Below are 12,480 nucleotides of genomic sequence, written 5' to 3' on the forward strand. Positions count from 1 at the left end.
GTACTTCCCAGAACGAGCAATAGGCTTCTGGCTGGAGAAGAAGTTCTGGTCCAGACAAACACCCTCCATCTAAGCAGGACAAGGAGCAGGGAGGCAGGGAGGCAGGGAGTCAGGGAGACAGGGAGTCAGGGAGGCAGGGAGGCAGGGAGTCAGGGAGGCAGGGAGTCAGGGAGGCAGGGAGGCAGGGAGTCAGGGAGTCAGGGAGGCAGGGAGTCAGGGAGTCAGGGAGGCAGGGAGTCAGGGAGACAGGGAGTCAGGGAGTCAGGGAGGCAGGGAGTCAGGGAGGCAGGGAGTCAGGGAGGCAGGGAGTCAGGGAGACAGGGAGTCAGGGAGTCAGGGAGGCAGGGAGTCAGGGAGTCAGGGAGGCAGGGAGTCAGGGAGTCAGGGAGACAGGGAGTCAGGGAGTCAGGGAGGCAGGGAGGCAGGGAGGCAGGGAGGCAGGGAGTCAGGGAGTCAGGGAGGCAGGGAGTCAGGGAGTCAGGGAGTCAGGGAGGCAGGGAGGCAGGGAGGCAGGGAGGCAGGGAGCGGGTCAGAAATCTGATGTGGATACTGAGTGGTACTGAGATGGTTCTGATGTGGATACTGAGTGGTACTGAGATGGTTCTGATGTGGATACTGAGTGGTACTGAGATGGTTCTGATGTGAATTCTGAGTGGTACTGAGACGGTTCTCAGAAAGATGCTCACCTCAGGAGGAACCTGCAACGAGAATAAAAACGAAGAATGAAGCAAGGGTGTGTCACTGAATAGATCCACCCTCCTCCCTCCTCCTCTCGATGTGTCCCTCTCTCGTCCCCCTCTCTCACCCTGTAGACGTGGAAGGAGATGTAGAGGAAGTTGACGTTGTTATTCAGCCTCCTGTCCTTCTGCAGAAGCTCCAGCAGCACGGTGCAGTGCTTGCCCTTCTCCTTCAGCTTCTCCGCGGCCGTCTTCTCCTCTGGGGTCAGCTCAGCGGGAACCTCGTCCTCCTCCCCGTCGGCGTCCTCCTCCTCCTCCACCTCGTCCTCGTCGTCCATCTTGTCCTGCTCAGAGAGAACCAGCTGGAACTGGGGGTTCTTACAGAACGATCCTGGACAAGGAAAGACAAATAGAGAGAGAAGGAGAGAGAGGGGGAGACAGACAAGGAGAGAGAGAGAAGGAGAGAGAGAGGGGGAGAGAGACAAAGAGAGAGAGGAGAGGGAGAGAGAGATAGGGTACCGTTAAGTAGAGGGCTGAGATAAAAGTTGCGAAACTAAATATATGGTAACGAAAGACTGCCTGTGTTGACAATGTGCGACACCCACACCCACACCCACAGACACAGACACACACTCACGGCGGAATCGTCGGCTGCCCCCTGCGGTGCTTCCTGGTACCCAGGATCCTTTGTGGGAGCTGAGGGCCCAGCCACCGGAGGGCGGCTCCCCCTCAGCCAGAGAGTCTGGGTTCATGCTGCACAGCTCCACTGTGTCAAACAGCTTACTGAAATCCTCTGCACTGATCCTGATGCACACACACACAAACATTACACACAAACACATTACACAGACACATCACATACACCACACAAACATCACGCACACACAAACTCAGGAGGCTTAAGGACACTGGGCTGGCGCTGTATGGTGTCTACTTCTCCTACCAGAATTCTCCATCCTCTGTCTTCTTCAGTTTCAGCCTGGTTATCTCTGCACGGTCTACATTGTCCCAGTCTTTAGATCTGCAGGGGGACACACACACGCACACCAGAGATGACTGAAGGAACAATCGACACACGCACACCAGAGATGACTGAGGGAACAATCGACACACGCACACCAGAGATGACTGAAGGAACAATCGACACACGCACACCAGAGATGACTGAAGGAACAATCGACACACGCACACCAGAGATGACTGAGGGAACAATCGACACACGCACACCAGAGATGACTGAGGGAACAATCGACACACGCACACCAGAGATGACTGAGGGAACAATCGACACACGCACACCAGAGATGACTGAAAAAGGATCCACACACACACACATCCACACACACAGACACATCCACACTCCCACATCCACACACACACATCCTCACACACACATCCTCACACACACAGACACATCCACACACCCACATCCACACACACACATCCTCACACACACATCCTCACACACACACATCCACACACACACATCCACACAGACACATCCACACACCCACATCCACACACACACATCCACACACACACATCCACACACACAGACACATCCACACACCCACATCCACACACACACATCCACCCACACACATCCACACACACAGACACATCCACACACCCACATCCACACACACACATCCACACACACAGACACATCCACACACCCACATCCACACACCCACATCCACACACACACATCCACACACACACATCCTCACACACACACATCCTCACACACACACATCCACACAGACACATCCACACAGACACATCCACACACCCACATCCACACACACACATCCACACACACAGACACATCCACACACCCACATCCACACACACACATCCACACACACACATCCACACACACAGACACATCCACACAGACACATCCACACACCCACATCCACACACACACATCCACACACACAGACACATCCACACACCCACATCCACACACCCACATCCACACACACACATCCACACACACACATCCTCACACACACACATCCTCACACACACACATCCTCACACACACAGGTCTCCTCACCTGTCGCTCCAGGCCCCACTGTACTCGACGAAGCCCCAGGGGTTCCTCAGTCTCAGCAAGAGAACATCACCTGCTGTCTTCTTCTTCACCTGGAGCACAAACACAACAAAGATGGCCACTATGCCTCACAGTCCCTCTCCCAGTCAGCGCACACAGAGGTGGGGTGCAGGGGGCTCAGATGGCTGAGCGGTTAGGGAATCGGGCTACCAATCAGAAGGTTGCCAGTTCAATTCCCGGCCATGCCAAATGACGTTGTGTCCTTGGGCAAGGCACTTCACCCTACTTGCCTCGAGGGGAATGTCCCTGTACTTACTGTAAATCGCTCTGGATAAGAGCGTCTGCTAAATGACTACATGTAAATGTGCAGCTGTGTCTAGCAGTGGAGCTCAGCCTGGTTCCGTCTGCTGCTCACCACGTCTGTGTCTGTGATGGCGTACGCATGGCCTTTCACCAGTCCCTCCGTGGTCACCGTGCCAACCTCATGCACGTTGCTCGCCTGTAAATGGAAGACCCAAAGTAGTAAGCAATGTGTGGGTGTGTATTTGTATTTTGCCTGTACGTACACTTTTGCTTACGTCAGATTTGTGTGTGCCTGGGTGTGTGTTTTTGTACTTTGATATGTGTGTGTGTGTGTCAGTGGGTGTTTATGCCTGGGTATGTGTGCGTGTACCTGAGTGTGTCCTTGTACCTGGGTGTATGTAAGTACCTGTGTGTGTGTGTGTGTACCTGTGTGTGTGTTTATGTGTGTGTGTACCCGTGTGTGTACCTGTGTGTGTACCTGTACCTGTGTAGGTGTGTGTGCGTGTATACCTGTGTGTGTATATGTGTGTGTAGGTGTGTACCTGTGTGTGTGTTTATGTGTGTGTGTACCCGTGTGTGTACCTGTGTGTGTACCTGTACCTGTGTAGGTGTGTGTGCGTGTATACCTGTGTGTGTATATGTGTGTGTAGGTGTGTACCTGTGTGTGTGTGTGTGTGTGTGTAGGTGTGTACCTGTGTGTGTGTGTGTGTACCCACATGTATGAAGCAGCTGAGCAGACTCCCGCGCCCCAGGGCCCCGTGCAGGGCTCTCCAGAGGACCTGGGGGGTGCGGGTGGAGGTGTGGAGGGAACTGGCTATGCCCCCTGTAAAGTCTTCCATGCCCTCAGAGATGTTACCCCCCTTCAGACTGGCGTAGGAACCAATCAGTCTGCGCACACACACACATACACACTCAGCATGTACACACACCCTCAGACATTCCTCCACAGATGGATGATGTCAGACATTACACACACAGACACATATGCCACAGACTGACTTGGCGTAGGCCTTCTCCAACAGGGCGCTCCAGAACTCATCCCGGGTGCAAGAGTATCCAAACAGCAGACGGTCTCCACGCACTGGCAACTTGTCATCCACCACCACCTCCACCCACTCACCATACTGCCAGAACTGCAGAAGAAGACAGGGAGGAGACGAAGAGGTGGGAAGAGGAGGACGAGGAGGTGAGAGAAGCCAGGGAGGGAAACAGGGAGGGTCGAGTTGGAATGACGCTGACGTCTTTAGAGAGAGAGAAAGAGAGAGAGACAGAGACAGAGACAGAGACAGAGACAGAGAGAGAGAGAGAGAGAGAGAGAGAGAGAGAGAGAGAGAGAGAGAGAGAGAGAGAGAGAGAGAGAGAGAGGCAAAGACAGGGACTCCAGTCTATCATTGGACTGGACATTAGTGGCTGTTCACAAGTAGCTGTGCACTGTCCTGGGATTGCATGTGCACAACAGTGGGCAGGTAGCGACAGGCCTGCATTCTGTTTGTCCTTGTGTTTCTGTGAAGTGAGCCATTAAGGTATGATATACATGTCTGGACCACATTCACGTCCACCCTCAATCACTTCTTACCCTTCACTGAATCGGCCCTCCCCAATCTGTCCTTCGAAAGCAAAGAACTAGCACAACTAGGCAATGAGCACAAACTAATCGGCAATCTTTCTTCATTTGATAAATATATAAACACCCCAGACTTAGTTCTTGACTGCTTTTGTTTTCTTTCTCAACATCATAATGATTTCATTACGTCTCTAATCTCTGATCTGTCTGCCTTGGTGTTTTAGTATCCTGTTCCCTCTCAGAGAAGTGGACATGCTGTGGCCTGCTGGATCTCATCCCCCAACATACTGTAAATACCACGCAGCCTGAGACAGTACTGAGCATGGAAGCTAATATGTGCAAAACAGGCAATAAACTTTTATCGTAGTTCATCAGTCATTCCTTCATTGTGATGTTATTGTAACGTTATTTTTAACATTACGTTCTCATCAGATTTAAACCAGCGTGCCCTGCAGGAGTCCTCGCTGATAACAATCAATGAAGAAGCAAAGATAACAAGTCAAGAGAGTGGTGTCGGGCGGGGGAGGGGCCTGTGTCTGTACGTGTGAAAGGGATGTGATTCGCACAGGGTGTGTGTCTGTATGTGTGAAAAGGATGTGATGCGCACAGGGTGTGTGTCTGTATGTGTGAAAAGGATGTGATGCGCACAGGGTGTGTGTCTGTATGTGTGAAAAGGATGTGATGCGCACAGGGTGTGTGTCTGTATGTGTGAAAAGGATGTGATGCGCACAGGGTGTGTGTCTGTATGTGTGAAAAGGATGTGATGCGCACAGTAGCAGAGAGTGCAGCAAGAGTGCTGCTGAGCAGGCACAACCGTTCTGATGTTTACCAAGAGGCTGTGTTATGGTGAGGCAGTGAGGGGGTTATGGGAAGGCCTGGTGGGTTGTGTGATTACATGAGTGGGCGTGTATACGAGAGTCCCAGCTGTTTGAGTAGCTGTGGGTGGGGAGGGGGGAGGGGGGTAATTAGGTACCTCCCTCGTTAGTGAGGGAAAGGGGGGGGGGGGGGGTAATTGCACGTCAGTACATCTAGACCAGCTATTTATCTGGGCCTTATTACAACCCCCCTCCCCATCCACACACACATTACAAAACACCACACACATCACACACACCACACACATCACACACACCACACACACCACAAAACACCACACACACACCACAAAACACCACACACATCACACACACCACACGCACCACAAAACACCACACACGCCACAAAACACCACAAATACAACAAAACACCACAGAACGCTTCCATTCCCTTTGCATGTATCTTGAACATGTCTCATGATCTGTCTGCTTATGTGAACCTATTATTCAAAACTATTTTATATACAACATTTTAGTTTCTGCTGCTCATTACCCTTACCCTAAAATGGAAGATACCAGCATAGGATTCAGTCAGGCTCTGATCGGGTGGTACCACCTTTGCAAAGAGCTGGGGGTGCATGGTGAGACAGGACAAGGCAGCCAGGAGCCAACAGTTACCTGGAGAGGACATAGACACAAACTGCTTCTTTTCGAGTCTCATATTATGAGTATCACACTGACCTTATAGAATGGACTGCCATTCTTACCTATTTCACAAAAACGTTGGCAGTACTTCACAGCATTTGAACTACAAACCTGATTTTATTTGACATGACTGCACCTAGATTCAGTTCTTGGAAAAAGGGTTTAACTCAGAAGTTACACACTAACAGACACAAAACACACACACACATTCTTGTTCAACAAAAAACAGCTGTTTTGGGTTCTTGGAAACTACCCCTTGACTTCCCTCCCTCAACCCCCCAAGGATCAGACCCACAGTTGAGCAAAACGCCCCCAAACAAGCAAGAAGAACATTCTCACCATCAAACACCAATACAGAACAGATTGAACAGCACCACAAACAACTGAAATCATTGTTTCTAGCTGAAGAGACGGATGTCCCCAGGGCATCCTTCACCCCGGGGGAGGCAGGAGAGAGGGGGGGGCCCACACGCATGTGTTTTCATCTCACACACACACACACACACACTCTCTCTCACACTGACACACACACACACACACACTGACACACTCACCCAGCTGGCCTTGGCAAATATCAGTGGTGTCAGTGCTGCCCTCCACAAACACAGCAGTCGGACTGATCTCCTGCAAAGATAATGGGGACAGGATGTGTTCAAAAACGACAACCCTACCCACACAAGTTTATTAACGCTGGCAATCTTGGTCCCGCTTCTCTCAACAGTTCCCTCACATTCTAACCAAACACACTGGAGCAAAAGTCAGGCAAATGTCTGTTTTTAGCACCTCTGCAATCTCTGCCTATGAGGATATGTGGAAGTCACTGCAGCATCTATTTTCATACTATCCTGGCCTTGCCTCTGTAGGGGTTTATTGATGCTCCTTGACACAGCCTCTTTCTTGTCATCAAAGCACAATAGGTTTCCAACCCCAGGTATAAATTGTATACTCCCACACAACTAAATCCACCCTTGAAAAATATATGAAGTATATGATCATATGATACTGGGTGGCATAACAAAATAAGAGCGCCTGATTGTGTATCATATCCTACCTTGGGTCGCAACCACTTGATCGCCTTTTTGGGGTCAGGGTCGACGGGCATACCAATGGATTTCTGGTCAGTGGTAAAGGTTGGGTCGGAAAAAAGCGAACGGGACTTGAGGCATGCTTTCAATAGTGCTTGGTAGTCCTGGTCACGAAATCGTAACGGGTTGTCAATGGCCCCAAGTTCACCCTGCAGTGAGGACATCTTGATCAAAAGTCAGCTGGAATTCTTAAAGAAAACGACTTCAACAACTATTGTTGGTTGAGTTTCAAATATGTCTTGCTCATCAGAAGTGAAGGTCTATGGAGGAGAACCTCTGTTTAAATATGTTAACACACCCACCAACCGACCCAATTGGGAAACATAAGATCGCACCCCACCTACAGACCAACCCGGGAAGGTATGCAGAAAGCCTGGGGGGTTCGGGGAGCTGGAGTCGGGGTAATGACACGGTGCCAAGTCCCTTCTTTGATCCTCACATCGTCAGTGAAAACCATCATCAGTGAGGTGAAATATGTCTCTCTGCATTAGACAAGATCTATTGATCAAATCAGTAACTAGCCTAGAAAAACTTGCCGCAGGTTAGGGTTAGCGTGTGAAAAACGAGTGGGATATTCATGTCTGTGTGGAACAACAAGAACAGATACACGCACCTGAGAAAATACGCCACCTTATAAGGTGGTCCTATTATATATATCGAAGGTATGCGCTTTCATCCAAGAAAATCGAAAGTATTTAAAGTCGCCACTAGAGGGCAGTCTGTCCATGCTGAGGGCTGTGGAAGGAAAAGGAACGTTCTGTTATCTCAGATTTGGACGACAAAGCACATAAGCAGTGGTACAAAGTCTTTATAACTGGAAGATATTAGCAGTTTTTCTCAAAAGCCTTGATCTTTTTCTTTCAGCCGCTGTTTTAGTGCTGTTAGGCTAATTTAGGCTGTTAGTGCTCACTAGGCTACTGTAGCTGTGGCCAAGTAATATTGTTGCGTCTGGATTCGTGGCTGAAGCCCACGTTTATGTATAAGGCCTAGACTTATATGTTTTAACCTCATTCATCTATTCATGGTTATGAGCTCTGGATTCTTAATGATTAAAACCCATTGTATCAAATCTAAGGTCTTGCGCGGTTTTATATGCACTTTGTGGTCAAGAACATTCTCAAGACCCCTTCAACCCTCTTATAGAGGGGTCTCTACATTACGCCCGATTACACAAACAAGTACAGACAAGAAAGCGGTGACCAGACCTAAACAAACACGACTAATAGAGACACGGATCTATACAATGGTGCCTATTTAACTCAATTTACCGCCTTCCTATTATCTCCGTATGGTAGCTGAGGCCCGGACTATGCCCAGACTCAATAACAAAGGTCACTGGCCCGCCCCTATCGTGCCGACTGTCATACACCTTCCGCGACCCTTCTGATCACACGACCCCGACACCCCGAGCGGTTGGCTCAGGACCCTTGAAAGGCGGACCAGTTCCCAGGGGAAGATGGTCTTCAAACTCCTACCATACATCTCTTCTTCTGGTCTCTCTGCTTTAGTGAAACAATAGGGAGTCATTCTTTCTCCTTAAGAAGCGTGTAGCAATAGCATAAAAACGTCTGAAAAGTATAAAAACGTCTGAAAAGTATAAAAACGTCAGATTTCCAACTGAAGCCAGTAATGCAATTATACAAATTTGTGTTGAGGAGAGGTTGATGATGTATCAATCTAAGTATGGTATAAAGAAATCTGTTTCTTGAAGAGATGAGACTAAAAGAACCATTTCAAGAGAAAGTTCCAGACAGAAACGCAAAATTCCGCATCAAAGCCCTTTGCGGATCAGAAAGAATCCTGAACGTGTTCCAAATACTACCTCCCTATTACCACCTCCCTAATCTTCCATAACTGACAAGAGTTCCGGGTTCTCATCCTCTTCAGAAGCACATCTCAGTTTCAGTTCATACATGTCAGAGTTCAACAGCCCTGGAGCTTTTGTCCTGCTTCCTTTAAGACACGAAGGACGTGTCACCTGTCTAAAATACCTTGACCCTGACCCCTCGGTTCCCTTTCCTCTTACGCGCCTCTCTCCGTCACGTGAGTGCCAGAACTGCTGCGATGACTCCAGGGGTTAGAACCAGCTCTTCCAGTTTTCTCGCGTGACGCCGCGGGCCTGCAAATGACCTTGTGACCAGTCCTAAGGCCACAACGAACATCAGAGACAAACTATGTGTGCTGTTTGTGTTGTGTTGCGTGTGTTGCGTGTGTGCATTAGGTTCAAAAACCAGGTCAGAAGGTGTAGAGAAAACCTGTAAATGTGCAAACGAGCGTGTGTAAGTGTGGGGAACAGACGGTTTGTTATGGAGGGGGTGGAGGTGATAGTATCTCTCAGCGGGATGGTGAGGTAGGAGGATTGAAATGTATCTAGATTGTGTGTTCAGTGATTGGCTGGAATCAGATCCCGGGGCCAAAGCACAGGATTGCGGGTGTTTGTGAAAGCCCAGCTAATCAAAGGTGTATGTACATTCCTACTCTACACATTCCTCAGCTGACTCAACAAGGAAGAACAAGTGAAGGATTTATCATGGTTAGTTTTCTCAGCATGACTGCCACACTTCCTTACCAGAGGTGTGTAGTATGGTTATTATGCTGTACAGGGGCGATTGGAGGCTGAGGTATGTGTATGTTTTCGTCCAGGACAGGAGAGGAGGATGCAGATCCTGTTAACAGGGCAAACAAGTATTTGACCGGTGCATTTTTCTAACCTCAACAGCTGCAACTTCTCATTGAATCAAATCAATTAAAAATGTATTTGTATTGCCCTTTTTACAAGCAATGTCTCAGAGGGCTTCATATACGCCCATAGAACTGCCCCTCAACCAACCTAAACCCTCAAGGAAGACAAGGGAAAACTCCCAGAAAAACTCAATAGAGGAGAAACAATTGAAGAAACCGTGGGAGGAGCAATTCAGTGAGAGATCTCCTCTTCCAGAGACGGTTGGTGAAAGAGAGGTGCAGAACACATACTAAACATAGTCATAGAGCAGGGAAGGGTCAATGGGTGGGGACTGTGATCGGCGCAGCATCACAGTCCGGGTGGTGAGGAGAGGGATCCGCTGTTGTCTGTCATGGAGACCGGTTCCGTTTGGCGACTAGATCCAGCTTTGGCAGACTGTCACAGATCGACGTCCACTTGACGTCTATTTTTCCCACTTGACCCACAACCAGGCAGACGCTGACAGCTCAAACCCCCCCCCCCCCCCCCCCCCCCCCCCCCCCACACCACAGACGCTGACAGCTCAAACCCCCCCCCCCCCCCCCCCCCCCCCACACCACAGTGGATGTGTGGGGAACGGGAATTAAAGAATGCCAGGAGCAGGTAACAGTTACTGTAATATTAGAACGAGATCTCCACTGATCAAGTGTGGACTAGTGCGGCAGTTTAGCAGAACAAAAAGGATATTTGAGGCAGCCCTAGACACTAAGACAGCGCCAGCCCCCCTCGGTTGGAACATGAAATCTGTTCCAGGGAAGAGAAACTCTAAAATAAGTTATTCTTATACGAATAAGAAGCCCCATCCTCCGTCGTCTCCAACTAGTAACAGAAACAATAACAATATACAGTAACAGGTTTACTTTATTTGTAAAATCAAGCTGGGGCGACATAAACATATAGTTACAGTGCCCTCCAAAAGTATTGGAACAGTGAGGCCAATTCCTTTATTTTTGCTGTAAACTGAAAACATTTGGGCTTGACATCAAACGATGAATGTGAAACCAGAGATCAACGTTTCAGCTTTTATTTCCAGGTATTTACATCAGGATCTGATGCACAAATTAGAAAATATCACCTTTTTGTTCGAACCCACCCATTTGTCACGTGAGCAAAAGTATTGGAACATGTGACTGACAGGTGTGTTTTGTTGCCCAGGTGTGTCCTATTACATACATTATTCAATCAATAAATACCACTGAATGTCTACACTCAGGTTCAGATTGGGTAAGATAGGTTTTGTCTATGCAGACTGTATTCAGAGGTGAAAACAACATGAAAACCAGAGCGCTGTCTTTGGGTGAAAAACAAGCAATTGTGAGTCTTAGAGAAGATGGAAAATCAATCAGAGCCATTGCAGAAACATTGGCCATAGCCAGTACAACCATTTGGAATGTCCTGAAGAAGAAGAAAACTACTGGTGTACTAAGTAACAGACGTCGAACAGGTAGACCAAGGAAAACATCAGCAGTTGATGACAGAAACATTGTGAGAGCTGTAAAGAAAGACCCTAAAACAACTGTTAGTGAGATCAGCAACAACCTCCAGATGGCAGGAGTGAAGGTATCACTATCTACTGTTCGCAGAAGACTTCATGAACAAAAGTACAAGGGCTACACCAGAAGATGCAAACCACTCATTAGCAAGAAGAATAGGAAGGCCAGGCTGGAATTTGCCAAAAAGTACAGAGATGAACCTCAAAAATTCTGGGACAAAGTTTTATGGACTGATGAGACAAAGATTAACTTTTACCAAAGTGATGGAAAGGCTAAAGTTTGGAGAAAGAAAGGAACTGCTCATGATCCCAAACACACAAGCTCATCTGTGAAACACGGTGGAGGTAATGTCATGGCTTGGGCTTGCATGGCTTCTTCTGGGACGGGCTCAATAATCTTCATTGAGGATGTAACACATGATGGCAGCAGCAAAATGAACTCGGAAGTCTACAGAAACATTTTGTCTGCCAATTTAAGGAAAGATGCAACCAAACTGATTGGCAGAGCCTTCATCATGCAGCAAGATAACGACCCAAAACACACTGCCAAAACAACAAAGGAGTTCATCAGGGGCAAGAAATGGAAGGTATTAGACTGGCCAAGTCAATCTCCAGACTTAAACCCTATAGAGCATGCATTTTACCTGCTTAAGAGGAGACTGAAGGGAGGAACCCCACAAAACAAACAACAACTGAAAGAGGCTGCAGTGAAAGCCTGGGAAAGCATCAAAAAGGAAGAATGCAAAAGTTTGGTGACGTCAATGGGTCACAGACTTGCTGCAGTTATTGAAAGCAAAGGATTTGCAACTAAATATTAAGTCTTATTCACTTAAATATGTTTTAAGTATATCTGTTCCAATACTTTTGATCACATGACAAATGGGTGGATTCAAACAAAATGTGATATTTTCTTAGTTGTGCATCAGATCCTGATGTAAATACCTGGAAATAAAAGCTGAAACGTTGATCTCTGGTCTCACGTTCATTATTTGATGTCAAGCCCAAATGTTTTCAGTCTACAGCAAAAATAAAGGAATTCGCCTCACTGTTCCAATACT

The 12,480-nt window shown here is 48.2% G+C and overlaps 1 protein-coding gene across 1 annotated transcript in view; it reads right to left on the bottom strand.

Moving 5' to 3' along the window:
- The window catches only part of capn12 (calpain 12), a 12,201-nt gene extending 4,483 nt beyond the window's left edge, over window positions 1-7,718 (bottom strand). The window contains exons 1-12 of the mRNA XM_047036364.1: window positions 7,175-7,718; window positions 6,678-6,747; window positions 5,978-6,096; window positions 4,039-4,172; window positions 3,756-3,927; window positions 3,152-3,235; window positions 2,740-2,828; window positions 1,621-1,698; window positions 1,315-1,481; window positions 806-1,068; window positions 687-698; window positions 1-69 (exon numbers count right to left, since the gene is read on the bottom strand). The exon at window positions 1-69 is cut by the window's left edge and continues 11 nt beyond it. Coding sequence (XP_046892320.1) covers window positions 1-69; window positions 687-698; window positions 806-1,068; window positions 1,315-1,481; window positions 1,621-1,698; window positions 2,740-2,828; window positions 3,152-3,235; window positions 3,756-3,927; window positions 4,039-4,172; window positions 5,978-6,096; window positions 6,678-6,747; window positions 7,175-7,372 — 1,455 coding nt within the window. The 5' untranslated portion in view covers window positions 7,373-7,718. The remainder of the gene's footprint in view (window positions 70-686; window positions 699-805; window positions 1,069-1,314; window positions 1,482-1,620; window positions 1,699-2,739; window positions 2,829-3,151; window positions 3,236-3,755; window positions 3,928-4,038; window positions 4,173-5,977; window positions 6,097-6,677; window positions 6,748-7,174) is intronic.
- Between the last annotated feature and the right edge of the window lie 4,762 nt (window positions 7,719-12,480).

The sequence above is a fragment of the Hypomesus transpacificus genome, chromosome 15, assembly GCF_021917145.1.
Source record: "Hypomesus transpacificus isolate Combined female chromosome 15, fHypTra1, whole genome shotgun sequence".
Lineage (NCBI taxonomy): Eukaryota > Metazoa > Chordata > Actinopteri > Osmeriformes > Osmeridae > Hypomesus > Hypomesus transpacificus.